This window comes from Budorcas taxicolor, unplaced genomic scaffold, assembly GCF_023091745.1.
Source record: "Budorcas taxicolor isolate Tak-1 unplaced genomic scaffold, Takin1.1 scaffold172, whole genome shotgun sequence".
Taxonomy (NCBI): domain Eukaryota; kingdom Metazoa; phylum Chordata; class Mammalia; order Artiodactyla; family Bovidae; genus Budorcas; species Budorcas taxicolor.
Genome location: NW_026291674.1, coordinates 190,489 through 208,764, shown reverse-complemented (window position 1 = coordinate 208,764; position 18,276 = coordinate 190,489). Strand labels below are relative to the sequence as shown.

At 42.1% G+C, this 18,276-nt stretch overlaps 1 protein-coding gene across 1 annotated transcript in view; it reads left to right on the top strand.

Annotated features, from left to right (window-relative positions):
* LOC128071132 (pantothenate kinase 1) overlaps window positions 1-18,276 on the top strand; it is a 53,059-nt gene that overhangs the window by 18,533 nt on the left and 16,250 nt on the right. The window contains exon 2 of the mRNA XM_052664098.1: window positions 10,094-10,446. Within this exon, the coding sequence (XP_052520058.1) occupies window positions 10,094-10,446 (353 nt within the window). The remainder of the gene's footprint in view (window positions 1-10,093; window positions 10,447-18,276) is intronic.

The following is an 18,276-nucleotide window of genomic DNA, read 5'->3' as shown; positions in this document are numbered from 1 at the left end:
GAATTCCAGGGGCCCCTCCTTGAAAACATTGTCTCTAGTCCCCCTGCTCTGGGCTCTCCAGGTGATGGCCTAGGAGTCTGTATTTTTAACAAGTGTCTTGATGTTTTTTATGATGAGGCAAATTCAAGAAATACTGTTGTTGATGGCAGTCAAGGTTTTTGTTGTTGTTGTTTAGGTTTTTTAAATATTTGTTTTTCTTTCTTTCTTTATCTGGCTGCACCAGATCATAGTTGCAGCACCCTGCATCTTTGATATTCGCACGCAGGATATTTAGTTGCAGCATGTGGCGTCTAGCTCCCCAACCAGGGATGGAATCCAGGCCCCCTGCTGTGGGAGAGGAGAGTCCCAGTCCCTGAACCACTAGGAAAGTCCCTACACAGTCCGTTTTTAAAACTAATTGAAACATTTGACTTTAAAATTTAGTCGCATAAAATACTAAAATGGGAGTTGCTTTCGGGAAATACAGTTGTAAGAAAATCATAGAGGTCCAGTTCAAATTGCACATGCAAAGTAGACCCTCATTGGGTTTCACATCATTTCTAACCTGGGGTTGGGCACAGAGAATATAAACAGAGTCTCACTCTGATGGATCTCAGGCACTCTTGACTTTGTGGGCCTCTTGCTCCATTAAAAAAAAAAAAAAATGCATTTTACGACGGTTGCTATAAAGTTGGATGTGTTGTTATGTATGATAGCATTTTCTTTGACCTGAAAATTCATGTTTTCTTCTGATTTTTTTGTGATTACTTAAAATATGGTAGGCATGTAACCTGTGGTGCCTAATGGTTAACTGGAGCGCCTGTATGGCAGAGGTGGCGAAATCCAGAAGTTAGTTCTGGTGACTGTTGTGGTAATACTTCTACTTGCCCTGGGAGTTCTGAAAGGATTATTCTCTGAAAGGACTCTTCTCACTATTCTGTTCCCCTTTTGCATTTGAGAATATGATCGGCCCTTTGGTTCTTCCCACCTGTCTGGGAGAGAGGGAGAAAATGGATGGGCATCTGAGGCTTGTCAGAAGAAGAAAAGCTATTGTCACACAGCGATATGGGCCCTTTGCCATGGTGATCCATTCCCACAAACATACCTGTGCTTTCTTAGGTGTGTTCTTAATTCCAAGTTTTAACACTCAGGGTGTCAAGGGTGTGCCTTGCCAACAGTGGGGGAAATCAGGTCTCTTCCTGCCTGAAAGAGCCTTGGTGATGTCAAGCATCTAACTAGCTAAACAGCTCTGCTCTTGAGTGTCAGGCTTTCCCTGTCATTCCTTTTCTTTTTTTTTTATTTTTATTTTTTTTTAATGTGGACCATTTATAAAGTCTTTATTGATTTTGTTACACTATTGCTGCTGTTGTTTATGCTTTGGTTTTTTGACTGCAAGTTACATGGGATTTTAGCTCCCCAACCAGGGATGGAACCTGCACACCCTGTGTTGGAATGTGAAGTCTTAGCCACTGGACAGCCAAGGAAGTCCCTCTTTTTTTTTTTTTTTTTTTTTTAACCTTTTAAATTGAAATATAGTTGCTGTACAATATTATGTAAGTTAAAGGTGTACAATATAGTGGTTCCCAAATTTTAAAGGTTATAGTCTATTTATAGTTATTACAAAATATTGGTTAGAGTCCATGTGCTGTACCGCATATCCTTGCAACTTACTATAGCTAATGGTTTGTGCCTCTCACTCTCCTACCGCCTTCTTGCCCCTGTCTCCCCACTGGTAACCGCTAGTTTGTGCTCTATACCTCTGAGTCTGTTTCTTTTTTGCTATATTTACTAGTTTGTTTTATTTTTTAGATTCCGCATATAAGGGATAGCATACAGTATTTGTCTTTCTCTGGTTTAGTTATTTCACTAAGCATAATACCTTCCAAGTCCATCCATGTTGTTGCGAAGAGCAACATTTGATTCTATTATTTTGACTGAGTACTATTCCATTGTGTGTGTGTGTATGTATGTGTGTGTGTGTATATATATATATATATATGTATGTATCACATCCTCTTTGTAGTGCCATCTTAGATTTTGGTAACAGGCTTGACATGAGCAGAATATTGCTTGAGAAAGCAATTGTTGAGATGAGTAATCCAAATTGTTGAGATGAGGAAATGCAGGCACACTTTTTCATGAGCAAGACCAGAGATCTGCTCTCTGTTCATTGAAGTGAAATTAAAACATTTTTTTTTTTGCTTTTGCATCATTACAGAGAAGTTTTTGATTGAGACTTTTAAAATAACTCTGCTTATGATGATTAAACATATTGATTGTAAAAACTGAAAAACATCCTATCAGCAAAGCCAGAAGAATAAAACCATAAGCCCACTATAATGGGCTTCCCACATGGTGCTAGTGGTAAAGAACCTGCCTGCCAATGCAGGTAGGCATAAGAGATGTGGATTCAATCCCTGGGTCAGGAAGATCCCCTGGAGGAGGGCACAGCAACCCACTCCAGTATTCGAACAGAGGAGCCAGGTGGGCTATGGTCCATAGGGTTGCAGAGTTGCAAAGGACTGAAGTGACTTAGCACACACTATCCATAATGCCTGTTAACATTTTGGCCTGAAGTTTCTAGTCTTCTTTTCTGGGAACAAGTAACTGTTTAATTTTTACACAAAACTGTAATCATACAAAATGTACCACTTAATCACCCGTACTTTTCACCTAATAATATATAATGAACATTCTCCTCATGTCATTAATTGCTATCTTATAAAATTACTTTGATGGTGATATATTGTTCCTTTGTGTTAATGGATAATCATCTATAACCAACCTTTTATTTTTGGACATGAAATTTATTTCCTCAGTAGTAGTAGTTGTAAAACTTAATGATTTTTAAGATAAATTTTTGAATGCATGCGTAATTATTTCTATAGGGTAAAGTGGAACCAGTGTATCAAAGGGCATAGGAATCTGGTGCTTTTTAGTATAAATTTCCAAATAGCCCAGAGGAAGGATTGCAACCGTTTATATTCCCATTCCTACTCTGGAAATGCTGGTGTTCTGATACCTTTGTGCTGTGCTGTGCTAAGTCGCTCAGTCATGTCTGACTCTTTGCAACCCCATGGACTGTAGCTTGCCAGGTTCCTCTGTCCATGGGGATTCTCCAGGCAAGAATACTGGAGTGGGTTGCAGTGTGACTAAAATTTCAAGAAATCTGGTATGCATTAATTTAAAAGAAACCATGACTTAAGTTTCTTTGCATAGAGTATTTAATGTTTAGCAGACTGCTCTGTGTACAATAATTATGGGTTTCTTCACAATGTTATGGAAACCCTTGTATTAAATTTTACATTTACCATTTTCTTCAAGGTCCTTAAATAGTTCTTAGGTTTTCAACTCTTACATTTTATGCTGTTAAAGCTATACTTTTGGAGGACTTTGTATATGTGTAATTGGGATGATGAAATGTAAGAATTGGTAAAGCGTCTGTCTACAATGCAGGAGACCTGGGTTCGATCCCTGGGCCGGGAAGAATCCCTGGAGAAGAAAATGGCAACCCACTCCAGTACTCTTGCCTAGAAAATCCCACAGACGGAGGAGCCTGGTATCCATGGGGTCGCAAAGAGCCAGACACGACTGAGCAACTTCACTTTCACTTAGTTGGGTTAGTCTACTTCATCTTACAGATTAGTAAATGGCTCAAGAAAAAAGCTTGCCTACAATCATTGTCTGTGATTGACAACTCAACTCAGACCAGCCTAGCAAAATGGGGAACATGTGGGCTCATGAAACTGAAAATAGTTTCTGTTACCTGCTGTGATCAACCTTGGGTAATCCCTTGATCTTTCCAAACCTCAATTTTGTTATGTGTAAACAAAGTGTTGAATTTGACCAAAGATCCCTTCCACCTCTTAAAGTTCAATGCTTCCGTGAATACATTAGCAGAGAATTTCATTATGCTATCAATCAAATTTAGACACAGTGAGGGGGGTGGCTAGCACTGAGGAAATTTTTAAAGAAACACAGTTTGTATTAAACTGTATTATACAGTTTGGATCTAAATTAAAGTTGTTACTGGTGGTGTTTTTAACTTGCAGAAGTCCTTAGGCAACTTGAACATAATCGGTATTCACATAGTATAAAAATATCTTCCAAAGTACTTGAAAAGTCTCTTTTCTGTTGATTACACAATCCTCAAACGTCTTTCCCACCTATTTATTAGTTTGCTTGACAATCTATTAACAAAGAGTGGGGAGAGAAACTCAGTCCTTTTGCTCCCTATTCACAATTATTACAACAAATTTCAACTTGGTGAATCTAGGGAAAACTATGAAACCGTCCTGACAGCAGCAGGTTGCGGAGTCAGACCTGCGCACAGGGGGACTGAGCTTGAATACTGAGCACCTACTTTACATACGTCACGAAATAACGACGGTAGGAAACCTCCCTCACCAGAAACACCTTAAAGCTCTGTCGGTTGTTCGAAAGGAGGTGGATTTTCTCATGCCGGGCTCCCTTAGTTAGCTCTTTGTTATTGTTTGTTTGACTGGTAGGAAACCTCTCTCTCTCTGTTTGATTTTGGATTCTTTTCAGTCTTTACTCATTTATACTGTTAGAAACTCACTGTGTAACCCTTGCAATTTACTGCAGGAAGCATAAGTACCCCCTCAGAGACTATTCTAGTGTTCTGAGAAGGTCTTTAAGAAATAGGCTTTGTCTTAAAGCCATTGACCACCAATAAAATTTTTAAAATGTTTTCACCACGCCGTGTAGAATATAGCTTGATTTCAGGGTTTTCACTACTATCAGATGACCAATTCAGATTTGTGCTTGGAGAAGTTTTCAGGCAAATAAGTGCAACAGAGCCAACATACCTTTTTATTAACACTCAACAACCACATGTTTATCAACAATATTGACAGTCCCTACATCTGGTTCTACAGGAACGAGGGAGGGTTCCAGGGGAAAAACCAGCCAAAGATTTTCATGGAAAGTTATAATAGTCAGGACGGGGAAGATCATCCTGCAGTGGGGATAAGCCGCTTCAGTCGTGTCCTACTTTTTGTGACTCTATGGATTGTAGCCTCCAGGCTCCTATGTCCATGGGATTCTCCAGGCAAGAATACTGGAGTGGGTTACCATTTCATCATCCTGCAGTAACAACCCCCAAATCTCAGTACCTTTAAACAACAAAGGTTTATTTCTCCTTCACGCTGTAAGTCCATTGACAGTGACCGGGTCTCCAGTCTGCCTCATCTCCATTCTACATCCGGGCTGATGGAACAAACATTATCTTGAATTCTGCTGGTTATGGTAACAGGGAAGGAGTTCTGCAGGCTCTGACACTCGCCCTAAGTGTTCTCGCCTGAAAGTAACGCACACCATTTCCATTCCCAACTCACTAGCCAGATTAGGCACGTTGCCCAGCTCCATTAGAAAGCGGCCGGGACCTGCAGTGTGACCCTGCGGGCCAGGAGGGAAGGCGACCAGCAGCACTGGTGACCACCACAAGGTGCTGTTCTGATTCCCAGGTATTTGGCTCACTCTCCTTCCTCCACAGGAAATACTCATCTCCTCCCCAAAGGAGAGAACCCCACGGTCCCACCCAGTCAAAAAACCTAGATGATCCACAGTTGGCACTAGATTAGGGGGTGAAACAAAGTCATTTCAACATCAACTCTAGGTGTGGGAGCTCTTGATCTAGAGGCTTCTGAACTAAAAAAAAAAAAAGCATCCGGGTTTAAAAGGGAGGAGTAAAGAGTGAGTGCGGACATTCTGTATCTAGAAGGAGCATCACTTCTGGCAAACACAGAAGAGATTCTTTTTTTTTAATAAATTAATTTATTTTAATTGGAGGTTAATTACTTTACAATATTGTATTGGTTTTGCCATACATCAACATGAATCTGCCACAGGTATACACGTGTTCCCCATCCTGAACCCCCCTCCCTCCTCTCTCCCCGTACCAGTGGTTCAACTGAATTTATCAAAGCATCTGCATACCCTGGATTAAAGAAAACATGAGTCATAGATGGTGACTGCATTCGGATTTCTTTTTTCCCTTTCTCTCTGTCTCCAACCACAGCTTGTATATGGGAACTATCGTTTAGGTAGCCCTTGATATCAGGAAGATAAATAAAACTGAACATTTAAAATATGATAGTATCCTATAAAAGCATTAAAATGTGAATAGAAGGGCATTTAATTTTTTCTGAAGGTAAGGAATGAATATAGTAAGTGAAAGCAATTTCTATTGCCGTTTAAACTATAGTTTTCCAATCCTTATTCCCTTTTTCCTTAACCCAAGCTGCTGATATGACATTTAACTGAATTTTCAAAACTCTACACTTTCCCCCACTGTTTTGCTGAGTTGCTAACAAAAGCTTTGAAATGGAGGAGGTGACGCAGGAAAAAGAAACTGGAATTATAAATAATTTATAAAATGCTTAGCTGTCCCTAGACACATTTTAAAAAGGGAGACCTCTTTTCAGTTGCCTGTACTTAAATTAACAACAGCTAACCATATAAAGGCCACAGGAGCTTTTCTGGGTGACATACAACTTGGTCTGTCCATTCTGCACTGAGATGTCTTATTTTCCATTATCACTGAATTCTTATTTTACTTCTTCATGTACTAAAAGTCCTAAGTATAGAGTTTTCTCATGCTTTTCTCTGACTTCTAGCCTCTACCTATACAATCTACTTATCCCACCATCCTCCGACAATATAAACAACCTGAAGGGGTGGCCTTCTCTACCTTACTGTGGGCTCATATAATCATAAACACTTGGGGTCTGCCTTCCATCTGCCTGCCCACTCTCCCTTGTTCCTCCTTCCTCTTTTCCTTTCTCCCTTCCTTTTTTTTTTCAAACCAGATGGAGTTAAATTATTTACACTGCTAAGTATCTTGTTTTTCTCATTCATGGAAGGTGGGGGGTATCTCTAGTATAGATCTCATTGATTCTTTCTAATGTCTGCCTAATATCCCATGGTTTGGAAAGTCATACTTTATTGAAGTTTCTCTGTTAAAGGGCATGGATGTTGTTTCCAATTTGTTTTGGTCTTGCTTTTTTGTTTTTCTTACATTTGGCCGCTATAAGGGGTGCAGTGGGCTTCCCAGGTAGCTCAGTGTTAAAGAATCTGCCTGCAGTGCAGAAGACATGCGTTTGATCTCCGGGTCAGGAAGATCTCCTGGAGAAGGAAATGGCAATCCACTCCAGTATTCTTGCCTGAAGAATCCCATGGACAGAGGAGCCTTGCTAGCTTCAGTCCATGGGGTCACGAAAGAGTTGGACACGACTTGGTGACTAGTCAACAAGAAGGGGTGCAGTAAACTTCTTTATACCCATCCTCAAATGCTGGTCCTTTAAAAAATATGGTCCAAGAGAGGAATTAACTGCATTTTAAAATGTATGTGTGCTTTCAATAGATGTTGGCAGAGTCTGTCAAAAATGGTTATCCTAGCAGTGTTCCAGAGTACACTTCTCCCGTCCTATTCAGTGGTAGGTGTCTTTCCTACTTGGACAAGAATGGATTATACCTGCAACCTCGATTGCATAACCGGGCACCTGTTGACACACAGTATATTTCAGTGGGGTTTAAAACTAGGGCTCTGGTTGGCCTATTTGATTGTGGGTGGTTGTGATTTTTGTGTATGTGTTTCTTAAAAAAAAAAATCCTTGGGAAGTTTATGGGAGGGAGGGATGTGGAGGCCATTCTTACACAGTCCACTCCTTTCACAGATAAGGAAATTGCGATCCAGAGAGGTGAAGGGAGTTCATGTGAGCTAGTTACTGGCTGCTGCTTCTAGGAAGCAGTTGTTCGGAATCCTGAATTGGGACTTTACCTATTACACTGTGGGTTGGGCTTCCCAGGTGGCGCTAGTGGTAAAGAACCCTCGTGCCAGTGCAGGTACGCGTAAGAGACATGGGTTCAATTCCTGGGTCGGGAAGATCTCCTGGCGGAGGGTATGGCAACCCACTCCAGTATTCTTGCCTGGAGAATCCCATGGAGAGAGGAGCTGCAGTCCATGGGATCGCAAAGAGTTGGACACAGCTGAAGTGGCTGAGCACCCGCGCATGCACACTGTGGGCCCTGCTGACAGTGATCTTTAGAGAATGGACCAAGAAACATCATCTGTGAGCTAGGGATGAATGGTTCCCAGGTTTCTGTTCTCTCCTGCTAGGATAGGCAAGCTTCCCAGTCTACGCTGAGCTGCGTGGGATTTGCTTTGCAAACTTCTGCAAAGATAAGAGGACATTTGTTAACAGTCTTGTTACCAGAATTTGCTTCTCTTAATACATTTTTGAAAAAAAAAAATTATTTATATAGCTGCACCAGGTCTTAGTTGTGGCATGAGGGATCTTTGATCTTCATTGAGGCACACAGGATCTTTAGTTATGGCATATGAGAACACTTAGCTGCAGCATGTGGGATCTAGTTCCCTGAACTGGGATTGAACCCAGGCCCCCGGCATTGGGAGCACAGTCTTAGCCACTGAACCAACCAGGGAAGTCCCTGCAGTTCTTAATCTTTTAGGGAGTTTGGGAGTTATCATTAAAGTTACCGCTTACCAAGTGTGGAGTAGCTGGCTTGGATCAGAACTAAAATGGCAACAGGGAAGCACAGGAGAGAAGATTCCAGGCAGGAATGGCTTCCTCCTCCCTTCCCAGTGTACCGATGGAGAGGGCTACATAGTGGGGCTGCCTAGAGAGAAGACTTCCTCTAAGTCCTAGTTCTGTTCCTGGCAATGTAATCTCTAGGTATAATGTGCACAATGTGACCAGGGCTCAAATGGCTGTTCTCTAGGGCTGAATGAAATAAGCTTTTTGAAAGAAGCCACTTTAACTTCTTGAGTCTTTAAACTCAGTTTTGGTGTTTTTTTAGTTTAGATCTGAGTATAGTTGATTTAGAATGTAAACTCAGTTTTACTGTAAGGTTCCCATTTAGCCCATACAGGCTACTGAGGAAGATGAAAAGGGGTCTCCAAATTTCAGATTCCCATTTGGGTTTGCCCTGGATTTACTACAAAGCATTCAAGAGTCCAGTATTAATTTTCCAGGTTGCCTCTAAATAAAGTCAGTCTGTTCAGGGAGCTCAGCCCATTCCTCACAATAACAATAAAAATAATTACTACGGAAATTCATTTTGTCATAGGTAAGCCTCTCCAGCATTTATTAAATATAAATATATATTTGTATATAAAAATATTACACAAAACATGCCTCTGTGTTGTATACCTGGTCAGGAGCTGTGCTTATTTGTAGGCTTGACCATCAGTGGTCATGGTTCTTGTGGTTTAGCAGTTTGCAAGCCTGCAAACTGGAACGTCTGGGGAACTTACAAAAATACTCATGCCTAGGTCCTCCCCAAGAATTAAATCAGAATCGATGGAGGGAGACACAGGGCTGAGGTGAGGACTTCTGGGTGGGCAACTGGAGATGGAGAGAGAATCTCTTCCTTAGTAAAGAAAGGAATTGAGTTGTAATTCGATCTGTTCTTTTGAGAAGCCTGTTGCCATTGGAATCATCATGTCTGCCCCTCAGCTCTTATAACCCACTGTCTCTCCTTTCTCCTTCCTATTTATTCTGTTGAGTGAAGCAGTGGAGTCACATTGTATAAAAGTCAGCTCCTGAAGGCAAAAATTGTATACCGTGATATACCGTGAAAATTATCATCCATGAGTGCTCTGGGAAGAGAGCGTGAGGCTTAGGGGTCAACATACCATCTCCAGGTACATACAGATGGCATAGCAGCATTTCCTCTGGTGTCAGATCATTGTTTCTTTCGCTGAAATTCTGATAAAATAGCTTTTGGGAGCCAGAGTGTATGCAAAATATGTATCTTTAAGTATTGAAATTGCACTCCATTTGGTGACATTCTGGAGCCCTGAGAAGCAAGCAGCAATTGACTGCCTTAGAGAATCCTATTCTTATCTCATAGTCAATTCTGAGGCCAACTCTGGAGTGGGATGAAAGCAGAATCATGGGCACCATTTTAAAGCGTGTGTTCCACCTCGCCTGTCTCTCCTTTTAGGCACCTATAGTAGAATTCCGGCAAATTAAATGGTGAATGCGCATTCACAAGCAACACCACTGCATTTTAGCCTTGACTGTTTCTCGAATGTACAGAATTCATGGCCACTCTTTCTGTCCCCTAGCGTTCCCGTGGTTCGGCATGGATATCGGCGGGACGCTGGTTAAACTGGTCTACTTTGAACCGAAGGATATTACAGCTGAAGAAGAGCAGGAGGAGGTGGAGAACCTAAAGAGCATCCGGAAGTATTTGACTTCTAACACGGCTTATGGGAAAACCGGGATCCGAGACGTCCACCTGGAACTGAAAAACTTGACCATGTGTGGGCGGAAGGGGAACCTGCACTTCATCCGCTTCCCCAGCTGCGCGATGCACAAGTTCATCCAGATGGGCAGCGAGAAGAACTTCTCCAGCCTGCACACCACGCTCTGTGCCACGGGAGGCGGGGCTTTCAAGTTCGAAGAGGATTTCAGAACGGTATGTCCGCGTTCAGTTCAGTTCAGTCGCTCAGTCGTGTCCGACTCTTTGCCACCCCATGAATCGCAGCACGCCAGTCCTCCCTGTCCATCACCAACTCCCGGAGTTCACTCAAACTCACGTGCACCGAGTTGGTGATGCCATCCAGCCATCTCATCCTCCGTCGTCCCCTTCTCCTCCTGCCCCCAATCCCTCCCAGCATCAGGGTCTTCCACTTTAGCCCTGTCCAAACCACAAAACCACCTCTTAGAGAAACAAAGGAAGCCTCTCCCATGCCCATGGGCATGGTGTCTCCAATGGAAGAACTAGGCTACTGGGCTTGGCAACTTTGGACAAGTTTACCTCACCTCTCACTGCTTCAGCTTCCTCATCTATATGAGAATAAAAATAGTTCCTACTTCATAGGGCTGTGGTGGGGAGGATAATATGTACCTGGCACTTACAATGCTCAGTAAATATTAGCTGCCCTCTTTCTTCTGTTTTGTTTCAGTTATGTCTGCACAATGTGCTAAAGACAAGGTGATGTAAATCACCTTCTGAAGTATTTTAGTTTTCCACAGACTCTTGAGTCTTGTGAAAAACATAATTATTGTGCCAGTTTCATAGATGTATAGACTGAGGCCTGCAGGAAAGACTTTTTATACATCTTACTAAAAATGATTACTTATTTCTGCCCATTTTCTCTGTGTCTTTTCTGTTTTATGAATGCCCTTTAAAAGTTTTGTTCACAAACAAAAAATGAAATCTTTGATATTACTTACAGGTAAATTCCTTTATAAATAAGATATAGGCAGTATGGTTCTACATAATAAGAATAGTACCTTATCCTGGGGATATCCTTGGCAGTCCAGTGGTTAAGACTCTGTGATTCTAGTCCAGAGGGTGTGGGTTCAATCCCTGGACAGGGAACTAGGATCCCATATGCCACATGGTACAGCCAAATAAATAAATAATACCTTATCCTGATGGGCAGCATATTCTGCCTCTGTGTTGCTTATTTAGATTTGACAGAGTTGGCTAAATGGAAGATATGCATGAGTGACATAGAGTCCTAACTTCCTCTTTATTAAGCAATCTCTAACACCTATGTGTTCCAATTTCCCCATTTCTTTAGTCAAGGTAATCTCTTTATTGTCTAGGTTCATCTGACAGGGAATATAATGAGAAGAAAGAAAAATAATAGAGATAATAGAGAAATGTAAATGAACAGAAGTGTTTGAACATAAAAGAAGGAAGGGTTGAAAGATTCTGGGATTAGTCTTGCCAGAAATTTTATCATTAATGAATAAATTAATAAATCAATGCCTTATTCATTGTATTTAATAAAGCTCTAATGCAGATTTATTTGCACAATCAAAAAGAACATCATTTATCTCATTGATAAGTAGTTTCTACAAGAGCTAGCAATAGAGCCCTGGAACATTCCCTTCAATCAGATTGATTATATTCAGGTGTTGACTTTTCCTTTTGTGTCGATGTTCCCTACCCAGCAGCAAAATTTGATGCTGCCACTTACTTAAATGATCCATGGAATCTTTTCTCCACCAAGTTCAGTTCAGTTCAGTTGCTCAGTCGTGTCTGACTCTTTGCGAACCCATGGACCGCAGCACACCAGGCCTCCCAATCCATCACCAACTCCTGGAGTTTACCCAAACTCATGTCCATTGACTCGGTAATGCCATCCAACCATCTCACCCTCTGTCGTCATCCCTTTCTCCTCCTGCCTTCAATCTCTCACAGCATCAGGGTCTTTTCAAATGAGTCAGCTCTTCACATCAGGTGGCCAAAGTATTGGAGTTTCAGCCTCAACATCAGTCCTTCCAATGAACACCCAGGACTGATCTCCCTTAGGATGGACTGGTTGGATTTCCTTGCAGTCCAAGGGATTCTCAAGAGTCTTCTCCAACACCACAATCCAAAAGCATCAATTCTTTGCCACTCAGCCTTCTTTATAGTCCAACTCTCACATCCATACATGACTACTGGAAAAACCATAGCCTCGACAAGATGGACCTTTGTTGGCAAAGTAATGTCTCTACTTTTTAATATGCTGTCTAGCTTGGTCATAACTTTTTTCCCAAGGAGTAAGTGTCTTATAATTTCATGGCTGCAGTCACCATCTGCAGTGATTTTTTGGAGCCCCAAAAAATAAAGTCAGCCACTGTTTCCACTGTTTCTCCATCTATTTGCCATGAAGTGATGGGACCGGATGCCATGATCTTCGTTTTCTGAATGTTGAGCTTTAAGCCAACTTTTTCAGTCTCCTCTTTGGGGCCTAATAATTGAAGAGTTTTGAAACTGAGAAGGTTGAGATCTAGGAGCATGAAAATTAAGTGCAGATTCATAAATGAAAAAGCACTGATCCTGCATTCTATTGCTATTTCTGCATTTAACTAGCTGGGTGCCTTTGGATAAATCATGTCCCTCCTGTGAGACTCAGTTTCCTCATCTTCAGAAGGCAGCAGAAGGTGGCTACAAGGATAAGGAAACTAAAGCTAAAGGGCCATGAAGAGGCATTCATAGTGCCCCCTTAGGTGAGAGCTGAGTGTTAGCTCACTTTTGATTCAGCAGATGCTGACCCACTGCTACTGCTATGAGCTCCCCGGATTCCTCAGGGTTGCCTGTGTCCCTCTCTTCTAGGGAGCCCGAAGTGAACCGAGGTGACCTAGAGCATGTAAGCAAGCTCCGTCAAAGGCTCTATCCCTCCTCTGGGGTAATGCCCCGGCAGAAAGTTACTCAGTTTCTGTTGGTCATGAGCAAGTGTGTTTCTCAAGGTTCTGACTAGAGAAAGGTCATGTCTTATTTAACCAAAAAAAAACAAGCCTCTGTCCAGGAGAAATATCAGTAACCTCAGATATGCAGATGACACCACCCTTATGGCAGAAAGTGAAGAACTAAAGAGCCACTTGATGAACTTGAAAGAGGAGAGTGAAAAAGTTGGCTTAAAGCTCAACATTCAGCAAACTAAGATATGGCATCTGGTCCCATCACTTCATGGGAAATAGATGGGGAAACAGTGGCTGACTTTATTTTTCTGGGCTCCAAAATCACTACAGATGGCGAATGCAGCAATGAAATTAAAAGACGTTTACTCCTTGGAAGAAAAATTATGACCAACCTAGAGAGCATATTAAAAAGCAGAGACATTACTTTGCCAACAAAGGTCCATCTAGTCAAGGCTGTGGTTTTTCCAGTGGTCGTGTATGGATGTGAGTTGGACTATAAAGAAGGCTGAGCAGCAAAGAATTGATGCTTTTGAACTGTGATATTGGAGAAAACTCTTGAGAATCCCTTGGACTGCAAGGAAATCCAACCACTCCATCCTAAAGGAGATCAGTCCTGGGTGTTCATTGGAAGGACTGATGTTGAGGCTGAAACTCCAATACTTTGGCCACCTGGTGCAAAGAGCTGACTCATTGTAAAAGACCCTGATGCTGGGAAAGATTGAGGGCAGGAGGAGAAGGGGACGACAGAGGATGAGGTGGTTAGATGGCATCATTGACTCGATGGACATGGGTTTGTGTGGACTCTGGGAGTTGGTGATGGACAGGGAGGCCAGGCGTGCTGCAGTTCATGGGGTCGCAAAGAGTCGGACATGACTGAGCAACTGAACTGAACTGAACTGTTCCTTCAGGCTGCTGGAGCCTAATAAACAGATTGGTGCAGGGAGCAAGTCTGGAGTACTTGCCAACAGTCCAGCCATCTATAAAAGAAAGTATCAATATACTTTGGAGTTTCAGCCTCAACATCAGTCCTTCCAATGAACACCCAGGACTGATCTCCCTTTTTTCTCACTCACAAAACATATTTGAAATTCTACTCTTTCGGGTCTCTCTTAGCTCTCCTGTGTAAGGAGCAAAGAGCCCCTAGTGTGATCTGTAGTTCAGAGTCAACCATTTTATATGCAGATTGTTCTTGCGCTTAGTAAGATAACCTTTTCTGCCATTGCCAGTATGACTTATGGAGCCAGTGTCAGCAAAAGCACCTTGGAAAGTGTGGGGTATCATACAGATGTATTTTTATTCATTTTGTGAAAAACAACTTAGTGACTTATTTCTCAAGGGCAGGAGAGTGATATAATGGGGTAGGTCCATAGCATACTCCCATAGAGAGCAGGCATGAAACCTCCTGGGATGTTTTTTTTCAGATTTATGAACATACATATGTATGTATGAATGCATTTATTTATTTATTTATTTATTCATTCAGCTATTTATTTAGTTACTTTGAAGGTTTATTGTATTGAAGGCTAATTGATTTCCTAGTTGAATCTAATTGAATCCACCTGCAATACAGGAGACCCTGGTTCAGTTCCTGGGTTGGGAAGATCCCCTGGAGAAGGGATAGGCTACCCACTCCAGTATTGGGCCTCCCTTCCGGCTCAGCTGGTAAAGAATCCGCCTGCAATGCGGGAGACCTGGGTTCAATCCCTGGGTTGGGAAGATCCCCTGGAGAAGGGAAGGGTTACCCACTCCAGTATTCTGGCCTGGAGAACTCCATAGACTATATATAGTCCATGGGGTCGCTAAGAGTCAGACATGAGTGAGTGACTGTCACTGGTTGATTTACAATTGTGTGTTAATTTCTGCAAATCATATTTTCTGAAAGTGCTAAGGAGAGTTACACGCAGTGGTGTGCTGGAGTCGGCTCCTATTGGCTCATGAGAACCCACTGTGTCTTCCCAACTTTGTGCTTAGTGACATTGTGTTGGCAGCTTGAAGATGGCCATGGTGGGAGTGATGATACAACTGAAATTGGTAGATGCTATAAACCAGGGCTTTTGCTCCCAGAAAGCTAATTGTTAAACATTTACCAACACACCTTGGTGACAAGGTTATGTTCACTTTAGCTGAAGCTTCATCTGCATATTCGCTGCATCTGATATTTCAGATCTACCATCATCTAAGACCCATTATAGAGATCACCATTAAGAATACGTATCAAATTCATAGGAATTTACAGCCTATTAGTGGGAAGTCAGATGTAGCTCACAGCTGTTATGGTGCCCTTCTACGTATAGATATATATTTAATTTAAACTAGCTTCCAGCATTTAAAAATTGGAAGTTTCACGTAAAAATCTAGATTTCTGACTCTTGAGAAATCTGATCATTTGGCAACATTGAGCCCCCATTATCACGTGGGCTGCAGTGAATTTTAAACACATGTGGATTGCCTTGTGTGCCACAATCCCCATCCTTCCATTACTTGAACAGAAGTCAAGTCCCTTGTTTAGTCAAGGGACTTTACTCCGTTACTGGCTCCTGCAGCATTTGTTTTTGTTTACCCCCAGTATAAAGAAGACTAAGTGCCAAAAAAGAGCGTTTCTCTGTAGCTGTGATCTGAACATGCTGTCCAAGTAATGATTTGACTCATGGCTTACACTTGGGAGCCTGTCGTATTTCGTGGATGAGAAAGACCTTCGAGGGAGGTCTCCATAGGTCTCAATGAAAGTGACTAATATTTCTGTTTCTCAGTGGGGGGTGCCTGACCTCAGGCTTCAGAAATATCCATCATACTGATGAACCTATTTGCAGGGCAGGAATAGTGAAGAAGACGTAGAGAATGGACTTGTGGGGAGGAAGGAGAGGGTGGCACCAACTGGGAGAGCAGCACTGACGTAAATACACTGCCACGCACAGAAGAGCCAGCTAGTGGCAGGCAGCTCCGCAGTGCAGGAGCTCAGCTCAGTGCTCTGTGCCAACCTAGAGGGGTGGGAGGGATGGAGGAAGGAGGCTGAAGAGAAAGGGAATGCAATATAGGTGATTCACGTTGTTGTACAGCAGAAACCAACACAACATTGTAAAGCAATTATACTCCAATGAAAAAATAAATAAAAACAAATACCCATCCCTCAGTAAAATGCTATAGAAGAGATGTCTGTTTGCAGATAACACATTATTTGAAAGTGATTTTGAGGGGAAGTTGAGATCTTTCCTTTCAGAGCAAAGTCACATGCTTTATATGCCTTAACAGGTTTTTCTTTTTCCTGAGCAGTTTCAGGACATCTCCTGGACACACTTTGTTCACATTTGTGGTGTTAGTTCTGGGCATGGCTTTCAATATTGTTGATGGACCTCTGATTAATTTTTAAGCAGGTTAACCTATGGCCCCAAGACTGGCTGATGAAATCGCTACTTTTCAGTGTGGGGTGATTTAAGAGGGGACAACTTTCCCTGTTCTATTTAAGAAATGTTTATTAAGCCATTATAACGGACAGGCCTTTGAGCATGGTGCACAGGGGCACCCAGTGAACCAAAAAGCAAGCCAGAACATGACCCTTGCTGTGAGTGCGATGGAAGATGTGGATAGAGCTGAGGAGTCTGGGAGGAAGAGAAGACAGGGTTTACACAGCTATGTATCACTATAGCGTTTAGATCTCCAGATGGTCTTCAGTTCAGTTCAGTCGCTCAGTCGTGTCCGACTCTTTGCGACCCCATGAATCGCAGCACGCCAGGCCTCCCTGTTCATCACCATCTCCCGGAGTTCACTCAGACTCACGTCCATCGAGTCCGTGATGCCATCCAGCCATCTCATCCTCGGTCGTCCCCTTCTCCTCCTGCCCCCAATCCCTCCCAGCATCAGAGTTTTTTCCAGTGAGTCAACTCTTCTCATGAGGTGGCCAAAGTACTGGAGTTTCAGCTTTAGCAATCATTCCTCGCAAAGAAACCCCAGGGTTGATCTCCTTCAGCATGGACTGGTTGGATCTCCTTGCAGTCCAAGGGACCCTCAGGAGTCTTCTCCAACACCGCAGTTCAGAAGCATCAGTTCTTCGGCGCCCAGCCAGATGGTCTTACACCTCTAGTATTACCCCCGAACACATGAATCATGATATGCATCTCACCCAGAATTTCACTTGGTGGAAAATGAAATGTTCAGGATCACTTGATAAATTTGCTTTTTATCATCATGTGTTATTTAGAATGTTTTTTCCTGTATATCAAGAAAACGTCCACCATCTTGCTAGCAACCTATTCTAATTCTGCTCTGCAGATAAAGCTTCAGTAGATTTTGTTGTCTGTGACAGTGAGATGACAAAAAGTCCAAAATTTCCTTCTAGCTATTAACTTTCAGAATGAAGATGATGCTTTGTGGGCAATATATCTTAAGTATAGAACTCGTGTAGGTGGTTTCCAGATCCCAGAAGCAGAACTCATTATGAATGAAGACAGGAGAAGAACAGCAAGCCATTTGCCAGTTGTGCCACTTAGGGAAAGTTCCTTCAGGTATATGAGCCTCAAACATAGCATTAAGATAATGATACCTCTTCATAGGATTTTTGTGAGAACTCAATGATCTAGTATAAGGGTTGGGCATGTAGTAAACAATAAATACTAGTTATTATTTTCTTAAAGGGATTTTTAAACATTTAAATTAGACCCTATAAATTATCTTCCATTGTTGATTCAGTTTCGTGTTGGTGAATATTAGATTGTTTTCTTTTTTTTCTGGACCAGCAGTAATATCACTCTTGAGGACCATGAATAAACTTTTGAGGATGCAAAGTACCCATTGCCTGCTAAGGCTAGCCCTCAGTTAACTCATTCCCCTTGTCTTTTTCCCCCCAGTACCTAGAAGAAAAGGAGGTTTTTTTCTCAGGAGCATGAAAGGACACTCTGGGACTACCTAAGCTATTAGTAAAAGAGTCACTATTTTTCAGGTCCTTTGTACTTGCCAAGCCATGTGTAAGCATTTTGTTTTATTTTATTTTTTAAGATATTTATTTGTTTGGCTGCTCCGGGCCTTAGTTGCAGCACATGGGACCTTTATTTATGGCATTTGAACTCTTAGTTGCAGCATTTGGGATGTAGTTCCCTGACCAGGGATCAAA